This window comes from Erigeron canadensis, chromosome 4, assembly GCF_010389155.1.
Source record: "Erigeron canadensis isolate Cc75 chromosome 4, C_canadensis_v1, whole genome shotgun sequence".
In the NCBI taxonomy this organism is placed as follows: Eukaryota; Viridiplantae; Streptophyta; class Magnoliopsida; order Asterales; family Asteraceae; genus Erigeron; species Erigeron canadensis.
Window position 1 is genome coordinate 19,542,402 of NC_057764.1, and position 18,385 is coordinate 19,560,786.

At 33.3% G+C, this 18,385-nt stretch overlaps 3 protein-coding genes across 3 annotated transcripts; 2 read left to right on the top strand and 1 right to left on the bottom strand.

Annotated features, from left to right (window-relative positions):
- Positions 1 to 284: 284 nt before the first annotated feature.
- On the bottom strand, positions 285 to 1,694 carry LOC122597107 (lactosylceramide 4-alpha-galactosyltransferase-like). The gene has a single exon (XM_043769739.1). The coding sequence runs from the start codon at positions 1,692 to 1,694 to the stop codon at positions 285 to 287; it is 1,410 nt and encodes a 469-aa protein (XP_043625674.1).
- Positions 1,695 to 4,181: 2,487 nt separating this feature from the next.
- Positions 4,182 to 12,349, top strand: LOC122595795 (actin-related protein 2/3 complex subunit 1A-like). The gene is made up of 16 exons (XM_043768238.1): positions 4,182 to 4,292; positions 4,385 to 4,467; positions 5,794 to 5,879; positions 6,402 to 6,478; positions 6,705 to 6,799; positions 7,414 to 7,483; positions 7,765 to 7,834; positions 8,276 to 8,349; positions 8,427 to 8,478; positions 8,587 to 8,668; positions 8,761 to 8,849; positions 8,930 to 9,015; positions 9,686 to 9,749; positions 10,466 to 10,557; positions 11,034 to 11,092; positions 12,032 to 12,349. The coding sequence occupies exons 2-16, from the start codon at positions 4,392 to 4,394 to the stop codon at positions 12,094 to 12,096; spliced, it is 1,137 nt and encodes a 378-aa protein (XP_043624173.1). The 5' UTR covers positions 4,182 to 4,292; positions 4,385 to 4,391; the 3' UTR covers positions 12,097 to 12,349.
- A 2,817-nt stretch (positions 12,350 to 15,166) lies between these two features.
- Positions 15,167 to 16,747, top strand: LOC122594849 (AB hydrolase superfamily protein YfhM-like). Its single transcript, XM_043767154.1, has 4 exons — positions 15,167 to 15,454; positions 15,800 to 15,967; positions 16,135 to 16,370; positions 16,452 to 16,747. The coding sequence occupies exons 1-4, from the start codon at positions 15,167 to 15,169 to the stop codon at positions 16,699 to 16,701; spliced, it is 942 nt and encodes a 313-aa protein (XP_043623089.1). The 3' UTR covers positions 16,702 to 16,747.
- The last annotated feature ends 1,638 nt before the right edge of the window (positions 16,748 to 18,385 follow it).

Here is an 18,385-nt window from a genome sequence, read left to right on the forward strand (position 1 = left end):
AATTTCAGAAACAGAGTATAGAGTAGCATTGTACTAATTTTAACAAAATACAATGAACTAAAGTTTGAACCAAAATGACCAAAATTTTATTTCAAAACACAATCTAAACTCAATGAAGTACATACACTAATCAGTCAAGAATCTTCATACAGAATTACAACTTTTTTAACACCTTATTCCTGATATATCTTCTACAATATCTAAAAATGTGATTGAATAACATCATATACAACTACTACTGATATCAATAGACCTTACCAAAAATAGCAAGTCAATCTGATGAACTAATCTTCTATAGCAGTAGTTGCAATAACATCATGGCTAGTTGCATTGCAAAAAACACAATAATCTGACAAAATCTTCCTCACAATACTCCCCTCTTCAATATGAAACCATCTACTCTGCTTATTCCAAAGATGAACCGAATAACTTTGGTTCCGCATCTGCTCATACTTGGTCTTCAACAGTTTCGATTCTGTCTCGTTTTTAGCCCCACGAAACAGAACCCGAACCTTGTCCCAATTCACAGGATAAAACGCGGTAGGGGGTAAAACAGTAAAATTGAATCCTGGCCTTCCTTGTAACCTTGAAACCACCCTTGAAATCAAATAAGGACCATTGTGACCCCATTTGTTACCGTTAAAAGTTAATGCAAATTCTTCAATGAATTTATATACCAATGGATGCATCTTATCAAAAACCAGAACTGCATTGTTCAATCTACTCCAATTTTTCGTATTCGGATCAATTGTTATCGCTCCAATTGAGTTCTTTAACTTTGCAAAACTTTTCAAGATCATTATATCAAAATCTATATAAACTCCACCATATTTATACAACAAACTAAACCTCAATAAATTTGACAAGTTTTGGCCTATTGGAGTCACACCAGGATGAATATGACCTCTAACTAACTTCGAAAACCAACTTTCGGCCATTGTGTTCTTAAACAAGAACTCGAAATCTGGCGATATTGCTATCACTTTAAACCCTTTTTCTGTAAAGGGTTTCAAGATTTGTCTTCCTTTAATCGAATCAAGCGAATTCGATACGATTAAAACACACGCATTCGGATGTGTTTTGAATATCGATTCGATACAATGAAATGCTCGTTCATTAAAAGAATTCAATGAAGATATCCATGTCATAAAGAACTTCACCTTACATGAAGAAGTTACCGATGTTTCATTGCTTTTCTTGCTACTGTAAAATTCTTTCACCCTCGCCGGAAACTCTTCACCCCTGCGACGGCGCGTGGACCCAAACGCGGTCAACATTTTCAAGATTTGCTTGTTACGGCTTTCGGATAAATTCTCGGATACGATCTCAAAGCTGTGGGATTTACGTAAATGGGGCAAAAGGGTATTCGGATCAAGACCCGGATTTACATCCGGGTAAGTATTTCGTATGTTATGGGTTTCGCCGGAGATGAAGTTTCTTGGATTTCCGGCACCGGAAAGTGGTGATTCCGGCGAAAGGGTTTGAGATATGAAATGGGTGTTCAAGATTTGAGATGGGGTTTCATGATTTGGTAATGAGATCAAGTTTCTTGAAGGTCTGGCGGTGGAGGATGATGATGATGAGAATGAAGGAATCTTGACGGAAAAAATGGAAACGCCGTTAGAAGATAACAAGAAAAGGAAAATAAGTGAGATTAATGCGAATACAGATCGCTTGTTGTTGATGAATTCCATTGTTGATGATGATGATGAAGATGGTGTCATTTTGTGTGTGTGTTAATGGAGGTAATAAAATGGGTGAATTTTGAAGAATGGTTTATTTCAGTGGGATTTAGAGAGAGTTAAAAGGGGGTTTGAATGTTGAATAAGACTTGATGATGACTCGCAAGAATGGAGATTTGTATGTATAGTAAGGTGATCACAGTACGTTGCGAGTGATGGAGAAGGTGTAATAGATTGAAGTTAATTGGTCAATGCATGCATGCGTGGGATTATAATGGAGGACGTTTTTTCACTTTGTTACTGATGGTTTTATGACTTTCTCGGTTAATGGCAACTAGTATGTAGTTTGTATTGTTTACTTATTACTCCATTAATTATGATAAAACACATAGATTAAAGTTAGGTCCGTCTATTCAAACATTCACAAATTCGACAAAAACATCCCTTTTTTAGTAAGTATTTTATACTACGCTCGTATTAGACCTTTGACTGAAAAGTCAAAATACCAAAACGAAAGTATCAATGTATAGTAAAACACCTACAATACATGTCGAATTGGGGTATTCCTATAGCGAGACCCGGTAAAGATAAAAGATAAAGTGCAAGAAAGAAAAATAACCATTTTAATTTGGTGTATACTCGGGTTTTTCAAACTAAGTCTATTGGAAACGCAGTGACAAACACCTTCTTAATATCCATAAGAAACACGTAGCTTTGACTTCGTTCTAAGCGTAGTGGATGGATGACCTTTTTGTTTGAGGAAATAGAATCGTTGAATTTTCCATATGGTCTAAGGGGGTGTTTGGTATGAGTGAATTAAAGAGAATGGAAATGTAATAGAAAATGGATATAGTGGGAAAGGGAATGAATATTTGGAAAGAGAATCGATTCCGTCGTTTGGTACAAGCTGGGAATGAATATATAAAAAATACTAGATATTAAATAATAATCAAATTTAATACATATAACATCACTAAAACAAAAAAAAATTAAAAAATTTCTATTCCCATCAATTCTCTACATTTGTTAGAGAATTGAGGGAATGGAATCGATTCCCTATTCTCGATTCTCTTTCCCATTCTCTATTACAACCAAACATGAGAAGTGTTTCTCATTCCATTTCTACCATTTATATTCCATTGTACCAAACACCCCCAGTTGTGTTTTCGAAGATTAATTATCTTGTTAACATTTAAAATTCAAATTCTTTTTGGATAATAATGTTTAAAATTACATTTCTTTTACATGACGATTGATCACCACCGATTGATAGAGACGGACACCGTCACTTTTAGTTTTGTTGTGCAATAAAAATGTACAATTTTAATTGTGTGTCGAGTATATGTATAGACTAGGGGTGTAAACGAGCTGAGCTAAGTCCGGGCTTATTAGTACTTGAGCTTGAGCTCGTTCGAATATTAATATTTATACTCGTGCTCACGCGTTATGCATTAAAAGAGCTCGAGCTCAACTCAATATCGACTTTTTGTAAAAAAAAGGAAAAAGAATTAAACAAGTTTGGGCTTGCCTCAAGCTCAAGCTTGGTAAGTTATTAAAAGTAAGCTCGATTATCAAAACCTAATAAAAAAAACTTGCAAATCTATAATATATTAATTAATATGTATATGTATATATACTATTACATATAAAAACTTGTATAGGCTTGTGAGCTTAATTAGTGGCGGAACTAGGATTAGAAGTAACTCGTAAAACAAAATTCTTTATCACTAGACTTATATCTGGCAAAAAATAGCGATAATGAATATATTGTTATGATTTTTACCGATTTTTAAGTATCTTTAAACATTTTTGCACTTTGCTAGTTTACATTTATAATTTAGTTGCACAAGTACGTCTCTATGAGTTTTGTTGTTAAAATTAGTTACATTGACCGGTATCTCATATTTGTTTGATCCGTAACATTAATAAAGAATATATATTTTTAAAAAAAATTTGCATCACATAAATCTAGCAAACATGTAGCCCTGACTATGTGGTTCCACCCATGAGCTTAATAGAATTATATAGTGAATTTTGAGTTCAGCCTCGAGTAAACGAGTCAATAGTTAAGCTCGAATTCGACTCAAGTTCATTTAAGCTTGGCTTGAACTTTTTACGAGTTCAATTCCAATAGTTCGTTGCGCTCCTTGATAGTGGTCAAGGGTTTTCCACAATGTGATTTCCTCCTCGGATTCGAGGTTTAAATCATGTCACATACAAATGTGATGTTAGCCATTTATCTATTTTTTGCTTTAAAAAAATATTGTATTTTTATACTATAATTAAAGAATTAATAAGGAGTTAGCCTAGTGATAAGAAAAACACTTGGTAACCTTAAAATCTCAGGTTCGACCCCCACTAAGTACACATATAAATTTTAAATACGTGGATTCAATCGTTTTCATTTCCAAATGACGTGAGAATTAGAATGGAAGTATCTAATTGGTTTCCTCCGTTGCTTTTTTTTGTTTTTACTATATAAAATAATAAAAAGGTAAAAACCCAATAACTTTGTTTGTAAAAAACGCGATCTTGCTTGGATTCAAAATCTACATGATTACTACGCTTCTCATATTTTCCAGTTTGAATTTAATTATCATCAATTAAATCGTAATTTTCTTTCTCTCTCTCATCAAAATTCATCTATTTATATTTATATGACGATGATGATGCAATTGAACATATATATTGAAATTTTGCAGATTTGAAATGGCGGCAGCAGCAATATCAGTACATCAGTTTGCAGATTGCGTTACTTGTCACGCTTGGAGTCCTGATCATACTAGTACGATACATATATATATCTATTAAATCTCATTATTATTATTTTTTTATTATCATATATTTATATTTTTAGTATATATATATATTGTGTAAAATTAGGTATAGGTTGAAATTATACATCAAATGCTATGTTTTTGTTCCTTGATAATATCTAAAATTTGGAGGTGTTTTTTGTTTATAATACTTAATTGATGCGATAAATGTATACCGTAAATGTACGAAAAAATGGAAAATATGTTTATAGCTTGCAAATTTTTTGCAATTCTATGTATGTGACCTTTTACAATTTGTAAACCGCGGACATGACACCGGTTTTGATGATGTGTTGCTACGGCGTCAGTAAAGAAATTTGTTACGGTTTTGTGATAGCCAGGTACATACAATGACAATAAATTAAATGCATGATACATACGATAGAGGACTAGTTAGTATGTTCATCATACAATATAGCTTGTGCATTGGCAAAGTGGTGATTTTATGGTGGTTTTTGGCAATTTTTGGGGTTTCCAGAAGTGGATGACACCGGTATCAAGAGAGTGTGTTTAGTAACATGGATATGAAGAAGGATGGGGTTGAGGGTGTTTAGTAATGTAGATATAAGAAATGATGAGGTGGAACTACTTGATTGGCACTTTTCAATTATAAGTTGGGCTGAATGAATGCTTTCTATATTTTTTTTAGAAGAATAGATAGATAAATTCTAGCATGGTACCTGGCTAACTGCTTAACGAGGCAGGCTGCAGATAGTTTTCGGTGTTTTATCATTTACTTTTTGCGATTTCTGAGGCCTGCCACTGTAATTATTTAAGAGAGTGGGAGAGAGATGGTGATATTGAGTGGAGAAAGAGGATGATATTGCACTATATGATTGGCTGTTTCCAATCCTAAATTTGGGGTAGAAGAAAACGATACATAAATAGATACATATCATTTATAATAGTATTAATATAGATATTAACGACGTAAAATTAATGTGAACCGGTGTGTTGGTAGCTTCAGGACCAGAATAAAATTGATGGAAATGGTCGATGAAATTTTATATGAATTAAAAAGGAACTATATGGAATAGTGTTCAGCAATTTGTATGAAAATAGTCATCCGCGTATATACTTGTTTGAGGCCTGGTCTGGTGTATATTCCCTCATTTTTCTGTTTTAAATCCTTTTACTGAGTTTAAAGGCCTTCTATTTTCTGACAACCTGTTGTACTTCCATGCATATTATAGTTGGACTGGAAATGATAATGTAGCATGTGTGCAGTATGTCATTGTTGATTTGTTTCTCGCTTTACCTGTCGACACATTGTGATAATAGTCCGATTCATGCAGTGATTGCTCTTTGCCCAAATAATCATGAGGTTCACATATACAAATTAGTGGAGGAAAATTGGGAAAGAATTCATGTTCTCCAAAAGGTACTTGACATTAAGTTTACTATTTCACCATATCCTATCTCAATGCGTATGTTTATGCTCTACGACGAATTTCCTTAATACACGGCCTTTTGTTCTTTTTGTATGCTTTTTTATTCTGTTTTTCAAACTTTAGCTCCATTTACTGATCTTTTATAGATGATATGCCTTCATGTTTTTTCATTTCAGATCTTGTGCTTGTTTATGAACATTATTATTTTAAAATCTAAAAAACTCTTGTGATATCTGGCCTTACATTTACGTGGAAGTTATTGTATTAATTTTAAATTTAATGTGAAATTATCATAATGTCATTCACTCGGGAAAACAATGTATTGATGTAAGATAATGCTGGTGATTGGTAACAAGTACATGTAGCATTAATGTGTGGCACACTAGTTTAGCCTCTACTGTTTCGTTTGTTTACAGTCAATTTTCCTTTAATGTTTTTTAACAAGTATATCCTTTGCCTCATTACGCATCTAAAAACTGTTTTAACATCCTGAATGTTCTATGCTGGTTTAGCATGACCAAGTTATCGCAGGAATCGATTGGAGTAAATCATCAAACAGGATAGTGACCGTGTCTCATGACCGAAATTCGTAAGTGAATGTTTTAGGTTTGAAGTATGTATTCTTTTTAATTTAGGAAGTATATTTGCCTTGCTATCTCTCTCTCTCTTTTTCTCTGACACCCATCCACTCACACATGATGCTTTTTTACTGCTTCTGCCAATTTGTGGAAGTATGCATTTTAATTTTACATTAGCTTTTTGTTATTACTTTTTGTATCTTCATGAAAATCACTTATTAAGTTCTTATTTTGCAGGTATGTTTGGAACCAAGAAGGATCTCAATGGGTACCAACTCTTGTTATCCTTAGGCTCAACCGTGCTGCACTCTGTGTGCAGTGGAGTCCTAAAGGTATTGTAAGATGTAGCCCGTCACTTCTTCCTACTTTCTTTCTCACCTCCAGCTTTCTACTACCCAAATGACTTTTGATCCCCTTGGTCACTACTGTTACATAATGAATCTAATATAAAAGTTAAGGAACCCCTAACTTGCAGCTTACTGATTTAATCTATCAACATAATGTCATGATGTTGTTAGGAAGTCGACTCTTCTACTAGAATCAGTAAGTGTGTTTTAGGTCTTTTGATGCAGAATAAAGGAGTAGAAATGTAGAATATATTGATGCAAACATAAGGATGATGCACCTGTAGAATCTTTTAGGCTTTAAACTAATGAGTACCAAAGGCTTTATTGATATGTTTGTTATGTTTTGTTGACAATTAATCAATTATGGCATCCATCAATGGCAGTAGAAAAAATATACAATAGCTATGGTTAAGGCTATGCTGATCCAAATGAACATGCCTACACATGACTGTTCCATATTCTCAGTTTTCTTAACGCTTCTGCATGAGCTCTGGATTTTTTCTTTAGGGATTACAGGACATGTATCACCTCTTACTGTCTGAGCATATGTTTATGTAAATTTTCTTTACATCACCATATATGGTAATCATGATTTGCAGGGAACAAGTTTGCTGTGGGAAGTGGAGCTAAAACTGTTTGTATATGTTACTATGAGCAGGAGAACAACTGGTAACAACTTGCTCTTTAGTTTCCAGTTTCATTTGAGGGCTATATGTCCATCATTTTTCATGCTTCACTTGATAGCGGATAATGATCAAACTTATCTCATCTTGTCTTAAATCTACATCTATTTTTATAATATTCTTTGTTTTCTTGACATGTACTGTATGCTAGAAAACTGCCTCTCTTATACTCCGTAATATACAGACTAGGGCTTTGTCTAATATTATAAGCCAGTGAAGTTTGTTTCTTCTTACAAGTATCAGTTCTTACAAGTATCACTTCTTCAGGTGGGTTAGTAAGCTTATCAGGAAAAGACATGATTCGTCTGTGACCAGTGTTGCTTGGCATCCTAATAATGTTCGTATTTTTTTCCATTTAACTTTGCAATGTCATCCTTCCTTACAGTTTGTTTTGAACTGTCTTATTATGGATCCACAGAGCGAGTTCATTTTTCTACTTGCCAACATTTGCTTCTCATAAACTTATGTGACACGTTGCCTTATCACATATTCTCTTTTTACTAGAATAATTGTATATTTAAACAAGGAGTTTGAGATTTTTCTGAACATATCGCATGTCTTCAAAAAAAAAAAAAATAAAGTAATTTGGGATGGATGATATAAATCTGTTAATACAAGGTAACTATGTATTTATGTATGTGTGTATATATTAGATCATAGAGTGATATGCATGTTAGTTAGTTTTTTTTTTGTTATTATTACATGCACACACACACATGTGTGTGTGTGTGTTTAGCAATACACTATTATTTGGATTAAATTTATTTATTCTTGACAGGTTCTTATTGCTACAACATCTACTGATGGAAAATGTAGAGTATTCTCAACATTTATCAAAGGAGTTGATGCAGGGTATGTGTAAAAAGTTGAGAGACTTCATCCTCTTCCGCTGAAGCATTTTTAATAACATGTGTAATAATTGTTGGCAGGAAACCAAAGAAAGCAGGAAGTGGCTCCTCGTCAGATGCAAAATTTGGAGAGGTATGGTATTTGCATAAATTTCCAAATCAAACTTAGAATTGTGCTATAAAAGTGTGGACTTTGATGTGAAATAAGTCAAATAACTTTTTTCTTATTATATTGTACCAGCAAATTGTTCAGCTTGATCTCTCATTTTGTTGGGCGTTCGGTGTCAAATGGTCTCCAAGTGGCAATAGCTTGGCCTATGTAGGTGAGAGAATTTGTCAATCAATGTACAATTATTAAGATGTTCAAAACTGGAAAGACATCTATAATGGGATTCTAAAAGTTTCATATTTTTAGGACATAATTCAATGATCTACTTTGCTGATCAAATTGGACCTTCGCCTTCTGCTCAAAGTGTTGTACTACGTGATTTGCCTCTTCGTGATGTGGGTCAGCATCCTCTCTAGCATTTTGTCTTATTCACACGTCATTTTATTTAAGCGTCCATAAACAATATATTTTTCAGGTTATGTTTGTCTCGGAGAAACTCTTAATTGGTGTGGGCTTTGACTGCAATCCTATGGTTTTCGCAGCAGATGGGACAGGTTTATGGTATAGCTCTGAGTTTAATCTTTCCATACTGGTTATTGCTAGGGGTGCTAATTTCAACACAGTTACATATGATTGGATCGATTTGGGTATCATCTAATCTGAAATGTTGAAAATTTTCAACTAGAAAATATACTTATGAGGGGGATAACATAAGGTAGGCCGCTACCAGATGGAAGCCACACAAAGTGTATCTTTAATATACACAATCTCTTAATCATTTACTTTAAAATTGTAATAAAATATACTATTAAAAAAAGTTTAAAATTGACTAAAATTTGTTCTATAGATAACATAACCTGCCCCACTATAAAAACTTGACCACCTCTAGTTATTGTTTTCTGATGTCAACTCGTATCGACAAAATCAATTACAACTGATTAACCAATTGTCAAGAATGTTCATGGAAACATTTGGGCAAAAGGATCTGAATCGTGGAGCTGATATCATGTTAGGAGTTTAACTTTTGCCATGTATTGATGTGTTTACGAATATTAATTAATCGCTTTCTTATATTGTGTCAGTGAATCCAGTATAAATCTCAATGTTTGTACGAAAATCATTGAGCAAATATATTGTGATTGGAAATAAAAGACTGTTATGACTTATGAGTGTGATAGAAGTTTGTTATGTTACATACTTAATTGATTGCTTTCTTTGATCTATGTTTTAGGAGCTTCGTTAGGTTTCTTGATGAAAAGAAGGCAACATCTTCTAGTGCAAGATATGGTTCGCAGGTTTTTACACTCAACTTGACCTCTTCATTTTGATGTCTATATGATAATTTTCAATTACTTACTCACTTAGGCCAAAAAAGTATTTGCTATAGCTTTTTATAACATTAACCTTCAACCTATGAAGTGCAAGTGCTTGACTATTAGTCTATTATAATGTCCAAGTCCCCTTTGGTTAAAGATGGTGACTGTAAGCTTAAAAGTAAAATTCTCATAAACTAAAGTTATTACCCCCAATCCATCCTTTCTCTGTGGGCTCCATGATAAAGGCAAACTTTCTTTCTTGAGAATGCAAAGTGTTCATCCAGAATGACCTCTTTGGCCATAGAGATATCATCAAATTTAGTTTAGAAGTACTTCTTTTTTAATCAAAAACGGGGAGTTCAAATATTTGACCAATAGTTACCCAACCCGCTCTAAATTTAAACTATGCATCTAGTTGAGCATTTATCAAGAACATTATTAGAATTGGATTCTTATTAATAGAATTTTAGGGGCCTATGAGTCAAAGACTCACATCAAATGTAGAATTGTATATACAACAACCCAGAAGTATAAAGATGATTACTAACAGGAAGGAAAAGGTTCCCTGTCTGTTGAAGCATAACACTTTTAGGGGTTTTTCTACTTTCTAGTCGAGTACAAATATCAAAAATATGTATGTATTACTTCTTCATTAGCATAATTAATAGCTGTCTTCCATCCTTTCACATTTCCAGATCACAGAAGCATTTGGAAAGTTCTATGGAAGCTCAAAACAGGGAGCTAGCAATGATAAAGGCCGTGGTGGCCTTCATGACAATTGCATCAAGTACGTGCATTCCTTAGTAATGCAGGAATTTGACATTTTACTATTATGAAGGCATGTCATATGTCACGATATTATAGGTGGCAAAAATTCTAAAATGGACTGGTTGGGTAATGGGTCAAAAGTTGTACTGATCAAAACGTCCAGCAAACAAATAGTATTTTCCTAAGTTTACAAAAACAAATACTGTTTTAGATATGATCATAACCGTCTTTTGTACTATGATTTATGGTAATCTTGTTTATAAAGTACATGATTAGGAAGTTTTATAAATCGCTAAACCACTGCCTCATGTTCAATTGACTTGCCTGGGGTCAGCCCTTCCCCATCTTAGCTGTTACTTCAGATTTTACCATTTGACTTGTTATCGGTAAAGTCTAACCTAAATCAACCCACATGACCTATAAATGGATCGGTTGTGCCAGCTCTACTCAGTTCTTATAATCTTATGTTATTAACTTGCCCAATTTTGTGTCTAGTTGCATTGTGCCATTGCAGAATACAGAGAGTGCAAAACTAACCAGCTTTAGCACTTCAGGTATGTTGATTTTGAATTTTGGTTTGTATTTGCAGTTTTCTTACAACACAAGGAATTTTCCATTTTTGGAATGGAAGATTTTTAGAAAATTATAAGAGTTAATCAGTGTGTATAAGTTGGAAAATAGAGTTATCTGTTTTTTCAGTGAAAAATATTTTGGAAACATCTGAACATGTTTTTTGTTTCAATATTTTCTAAGGAAATTTTTTTAGAAAACATGTCAAGTTTTTTACTACTGAACACACCCCTCCATTTCATTTCTCATTTCCATTTTGTATATCTTATTTTCATTGTGTGAACTTGCATGGGCCTCAAAATGGTATCATAAGTACCATAGGTGTAATTCATCTAGTGGTGCCCCTATTATTAAAAAATTCTCATTTAGACGACAAAGTGGATAGTGATGTGAATTTGTAGAATAGGCTGTTGTCGGAGGAAATATCATCTCTTCGTAGAAAGTAAAATTTTTAATCTACTTCTGTTGTTTTTATGTTTTTCCTCTAAATTTATGGATAGTAGTTCAATTGTGTAACTCTAATCACACAATCTTTAAAGATGGACATACTGCATTACTAATAGCATTTCTGCCGTTGTCTAAAACAATGATGGTTTTCTATAATTATTAAATATACCTTTTCGGGAATAATCTCTAAAAACCATGTAAATTTAAGCAAATAACAAGTATGATGTAAGTTGCAAATATGCAATAGTTTTTTTCCTGGGATATATATCTATGCTAAATATCAATTTACCTAATATCAGATTAGAAATAACTATTACTATATTGTCTGGTCCACGTGAATCCTTCTTGGGTATTGTTTATTTTTTTTTGTTGGAGTCATTTGAATGCGTTTTTGTTTTGGGCTGAAAGTCATATTGCGGCTATTATTTGATCTGTTTCTGTTTCATGATATATTTTCATTTTTATGGACATTACAGGACTAGATGGTAAAATTGTTGTATGGGATTTGAGTAACCAGGAAGACTTGCTTGAATACATGTAAATCTGTGAGGGCTACCGTAATCATGTTACACTCCTTTCCTGGAAAATACCTTTTCCCTGTGCATGGCTGATTGTAGTTTAAAGCTTCACCCAACTTTTTACTACACCCCGATATTATTGTTTCTCATGGTGTTTATATACAAGAAACGTATATCAACAGTGCTATGACATAGTCTATATGTAGTATCGATCGAATATAAATCTGTATACCATCGCTATTATTTCTGTTGTTGGCAATAGGTTATTTACATGCATCCGTTGTTTTTTTGTGTATTCTGTGGTATCTGACTATTTGGCACAACTTGGGGGTGAAAATACAGCCGAGTCACTATTGTATGACACCACGCCTAGATACATTTAAATTGTTCAACGCGGCAGTTATGATTCTCTATCCCCTGGTCATGGTGTCGGTCTGACTGCCTTAAAGTGGGCAAAATGGTTGCATGTAAAGGTTTGAATAATGGGTAAATAAGGTGTATTTTGTTTCTTTTGTGCCAGGTGAAAAGAGTTGGGTTCTCCCAAACATATGGTTTACATGCATTATGCCATTAGGAACTCTAGACCCATACCAATCCAATTGACATGTTTCCATTTTGTGGTAAATGAGTTATATTATACCTTATACGTGTGACTCTTTAGAGACGTCACTCAACAGATATTGTTTAATACATATGGGTCAAAAATGCCGCCTGTAGTTGCATTTAAAATCTAGCTCAACAATTCTACATTTTCGTTATGCCATGTATAAATGTTCTTTGCAAAGTTGCACCCCGATGATATTAAGTCATAGTTGTAGTCATAGGCATGAACGGCACATAGGCAACTGGCTCTCGAAAGAAGATCGGCTAGGGTGTTAGGGAGTTGTAATGAAAATGCATTGTTTCCTTAAGTAGGGATAGAAATTATCGTGTGGGTTTCTTTCAAGGAACCTGGAGATCCTAATAAGTTTAGAAATTACCGATGAGATTCTTGTTACTTGAAACGTGGCCGCAAACCGAACCAAATAATCAACTTGAAATAGTTGAAGTCAAAAAGTTATCAACTCCTTCAAATTCAAAGTTTTAACAATTTATAGCTCAAAACAACCCCATGTCTCTAACTTTATCAAGCTAACATAAAGTTAGTAGAATATTCTCACCAAAATCCAAAATCCCTAACATAAGAGACAATATAAATTGTTCAGTTTTAAGAAGGCCAACATTTATAATCTAAAGAATATCTTCAGTCTTCCCGGGTGCTATTGATCATACGTTGCAAAAATGTGTACATGATGTTTGTAGTCAAACAATGTATAAAAGTACCTGATAATCTGATATGGACTAGGGGCCGTACGGCTTCATGTACACCATTGACCGACGATCATATGGGGTCATCCGGCGTACCTCCAGAAGAATGGAGATGTTTGGCCTTATTAGTTGTTATGTCGACCAGATTCGAGCGTTTTATCTTTTCCTCCTTACACACACATATATATTGTTAAGGGACTAAGGGTTGTCTTTAGTTGCGCTGCAACAATAACATGGAAAAAGAAGTAAAAGTGGTCAAGTTGGAAAAATGATGTGGCTTGTTCGAGGTTGTTATTTTTAACCCATGATTAACCAGGCTTTTTCTCTATATTTGCCAATTGTTTAGATAGACGATTATTCACAAATTTAAACAAAATTTCCATATACTACTAGACCTTGCCTTTGAATATTTAAGGTGAATTAATTTAGGGAGGTAATCTGTATTTTATATTTTTTAGACGTACACAAAATGTGTTTTAAAGTATGTTATAATATCTTAAAATATTATCATTATCTATAAGACCGTTTGTTTCATTAAATTGCATTGTCTCAAAAACACTTTCGAGATAATGGGACTACTAATTTCATCTAGCAACGTAGTCCTTGTATTCTTATAATCATAAGGTAGGGATTAACATTTTGCTTAAACCACTACACAATGATCTATCTAAACAATAACTAGCTACGATAAATGTCATAGTTTATTCTTTATTTAGTGTGACAGAGACAGATCGAGATTACCAACAACAGAATGCCATCAACAGCAATATGACAACAGAAATCTTACATATGAGACTACAATACATACATAATTTATAATAGAATCTTACAAGTGTAATTTTATTCTTTCGAAATTAAGTAAGTGAATTATATATAAAAAATAAAAAAATTCATGATTTTACAATTAATAACACTGAACGAATCAAAAAAGAATAAAGAGTGTTGAATTACTGTACTTTTATATCTGGCCGGCATCATTAATTTTATAAAAACTACAGTAAATAATATATTATTTTCTGAAAGAGATTGCACAACCACGAATCTACGACATCGATTTAAGTACAAAAATGTCTTTGTATGAGGGAGGGATATTACCAACAAAAAATTTATCGAGAGTAATATGGAAAAGGATCAATCTTTGGAGCATCGACTATTATTAATGCTATATGATATATTTGTCTTTTGAAAATGGATAACCGAACCGACCCATTATTGCTTTCTCACCCAATCGGTCGTATGACCAACAGGAAAATTACAACCTATAAACTCCAATTTTATGTTACATGTCCTCCACATTTTGAATACTACAGAGGAGACCCTCCTTTAACAATAAGGTTATACGAGTAGTTATATGGTACTAGCAATGTTTTCACTTTGTACGTAATGCGTACATATAAGTTGAGCTAAACGCGAATAATTATATATTCCATTTCATTTCAGCTTACATACATATTATAATAACCGAATTTTCTTTATTTTACGGTATCTGTTTAAACATAAGCAACAAATTTCGATTATCATCATTAACACAAAGATTCCCTAATTGATCACCTAAACATTCTGAAATTTATCACAATTTGCTAATACGTTGATAAAGAAACAATAAATTGTTTAAAACAGAAACTAAAAACAAACATATAAGTTGGTCGATATTTTATGCAACTAATATTTATTCAAGACATGGGAGTATTTCGCGTGCCTTATATAAACACGCACCATCTCAAGTTTAAGCTACCACAACATATCCAACATTCAATTCCCTCTATATCAAACAAATACAAAATAATGGATACAATAGTGCACAAGTACGTAGAAGTAAACGGGCTCAAGCTTCACGTGGCCGAGGTCGGAAACGAGTCATCACCGGCTGTTGTTTTCTTGCACGGCTTCCCCGAGATATGGTACACTTGGCGCCACCAGATGATTGGCGTAGCCAATGCCGGTTATAGGGCCATTGCACCCGACTTCAGAGGTTATGGGCTATCTGATCATGGCAGTGAACCCGAGAATACTTCCTTCGCTGACATGCTTAATGACACAATTGCAATTCTTGATTCTCTCAATATTTACAAGGTGAATAATAGAATTAGACAATTAGTAGTTTTGTCACATAGTATGCAAACTTACTAAATAAAAGAACATGACACAAAGTATATATTTCTTGTTTTCTTTAAAGGTAAACTATTATAGTTTTAGTCCTAAATTACACGAATCCCTTAAAACGAACACAGGACTTCAAAAAACACACAAATGCTTACATTTATCCTCACCCTCACAGACGTAAGAAGTGGGACTCGAATTTAGAAACCCCAAGATATAAAGACTTTACCAATTAACCATCAGGTCCTTAATCCCATGACCAAACTATATATTTCTTGTTACTTGTATTTTTGATCAGTCAACATTTTTCTATCCAAGGTGTTTGTAATTGGCAAAGATTTTGGGGCATTTGTAGCTTATGCATTTGCGCTTCTCCATAGCGAAAGGGTCTTAGGAGTCGTAACACTTGGGGTGCCATTTATTCCTCCTGGTCCGCTCGTAAGCCATGAAAGCCTTCCAGAGGGCTTCTACATCTCAAGATGGCGGGTACGTCGACCTCTAGCTAATAGATACACATGTATACACATTTTGTAATATAAATTCACAAACTAAGTTTGTGTGTTAGTTTTTGTATTTCTTAGTAGATCAAATGATCAATTGATTCAATTTGCTTCATTACTGACTTTTTTTCAAATTTTTGATGGTAATCAAAGGATATTGGAAGAGCTGAAGCTGATTTCAGCCGTTTTGATGCAAAAACAGTTGTGAAAAACGTCTACATTTTATTTTCCAAAAGTGAAATCCCGATTGCTGATGAAAACCAAGAGATAATGGATCTTGTGGAGTCAGATACGCCTCTGCCCCCGTGGTTCACTGAGGATGATCTAGTCGCATATGGTGATTCGTTTGAAAAATCTGGATTTCGCACTGCCCTTAAGGTTCCCTATAGGTAACTTACTTCATTTGGTTCAAAATAAAACAATATATATATATATACTTCCTTAAATAATTCTGTTTATATTTTCTTTAGGTCGTTACTAGACGACAGGTTTGAGTTTAACATAGAGGACCCGAAAGTTGAAACTCAAGCACTACTGATTATGGGTGAAAAGGACTATCTTTATAAATTTCCGGGGGTTGAAGATGTGATTAATGGAGATGAAATGAAGAAGTATGTACCTAATTTAGAGGTGACATATGTGCCTGAAGGATCACATTTTGTTCAAGAGCAATTCCCTGATAAAGTGAACAAGATAATCCTCACTTTCATTGACAGATAGTGAATTCCTACTACGCCAACTACACTATTGCTTGTCGGTTTTGCAACTCGTTTGTTATCTTTATGTTTTCCAATTGTATGATTACATTGTCTTCTATAGTAGCCTCTTTATTATTATTGGGTAAAAGTATGACTGTCTATATCATATCTCACCTTGTCTTTGACGGGGTTGGGTATTGTAGTAGTTGTTGTTTGCACTTTGCATTGTTTTCCATTGATATGAGTAACCATTCTCATCAATTTGTACTTCTTGTTAAAGTTATAGATACATTGTTTTCGTTGCGGATCTAAGAGGGTTATGAGAAAAGCTAGATCGACTAACGACTTCACATAGGATTAATATAGTTAATTAGTAGTTGGAACGTAGATACTTTGAATAGAAAATTTTTAGGATTATTAATTTGGTTGATTTTGCATATAACCAAAGACAGGGAAACGCGGGGCAGTTACAACTTACAAGCTATTGTAATCGGAGATAGAAATGACGGAGAACATGGTAGGTGGTCGAGATTATGAATACAAAAATGTAGGGCTGAGCATGGGTCGGTTTGGATCGGTTTTGACCCAAAACCGAAACCCAAACCGATTAATTCGGTTTTTCATTTTGTGAAACCAATGGTTCGATTTTTTATCGGTTTGGTTTTTCGGTTTTTATCTCGGTTTTGGGTCAGTTTCGGTTTTGATTCGGCTTTTTGTGAGTAAAACTACAGCTACGAAAAAGAGACATTAAAAATGGAAGCTCATATATGAAGAAATATTCAGTTACAGAGGAAGCAACAACGAAGAAGACGGCAAATATGGTCCAGATCTAAAGTTTTTCCATTTATACAACTTTAACCCTTAAATTTAATATTGTTATACATAATCAACCCTTTTTTTACACAAGTTTCATTTTAACCTTAACATATAAACAAGTTTCAATTTTGACCCTAATGTATAATGTATTATTCCTGGGAAAATAAGGATTCACTTATATTTTGGTTTTCAAAATAATCTAATATTTGTTTTATTTAATTTACCAACTATAAGCGTAAAAATATATATTAATATATGTAGTTTCGATTCGGTTCGGTTTTAACAATCGGTTTTTGTATATGAAACCGAAACCCGAACCGATTCGTTCGGTTTTTGGAAAACCAAAACCAAACCAATCGGTTTGATTCGGTTTTTGGTTTTTTCGGTTCGGTTTTCTCGGTTTTTTTCGGTTTTCGGTTTTACGGTTCGGTTTTTGCTCACCCCTACAAAAATGAAGAAAAAGGGAGGTGAGCCACTCAAACAACATTTTTTTACTATCATTTATTATATTAAAATACAGTTGCTCTAATAACTTATTGACTAATCACGACTCTCGATTTCTTAATGTTGACTTTTGTTTTCAATTTTGACTTTAATTTACACTTTTTTGTTTTCCATCACAAATTTATACTTTTTACCCCCTAATTTTAATATAATAAATAAATAATAATAGCTAATATATATCCGATAGAATAATAGTTAATATTTATCCAATGAAATAAATATATATCCGATAAAATAATAACTAATATTTATCCAATGAAATAATAACTAATATATATCCGATAATATGTTCTATCATATATAAATAAATAATTAATTATAAATAAATTAAATTTAATGTTAATATATAAAGATTTTAATAATAATTGTACTATTTCATTTTACTT

Coding starts and splice junctions, on each gene's coding strand:
- LOC122597107 (XM_043769739.1), bottom strand. CDS start 1,694: ATGGAATTCATCAACAACAAGCGATCTGTATTCGCATTAATCTCACTT.
- LOC122595795 (XM_043768238.1), top strand. CDS start 4,392: ATGGCGGCAGCAGCAATATCAGTACATCAGTTTGCAGATTGCGTTACT. Junction 7,835..8,275: donor TTGCTTGGCATCCTAATAAT/GTTCGTATTTTT, acceptor TATTCTTGACAG/GTTCTTATTGCTACAACATC. Junction 10,558..11,033: donor CTTCATGACAATTGCATCAA/GTACGTGCATTC, acceptor TTTTGTGTCTAG/TTGCATTGTGCCATTGCAGA.
- LOC122594849 (XM_043767154.1), top strand. CDS start 15,167: ATGGATACAATAGTGCACAAGTACGTAGAAGTAAACGGGCTCAAGCTT. Junction 15,968..16,134: donor TCTACATCTCAAGATGGCGG/GTACGTCGACCT, acceptor TGGTAATCAAAG/GATATTGGAAGAGCTGAAGC. Junction 16,371..16,451: donor GCCCTTAAGGTTCCCTATAG/GTAACTTACTTC, acceptor TATTTTCTTTAG/GTCGTTACTAGACGACAGGT.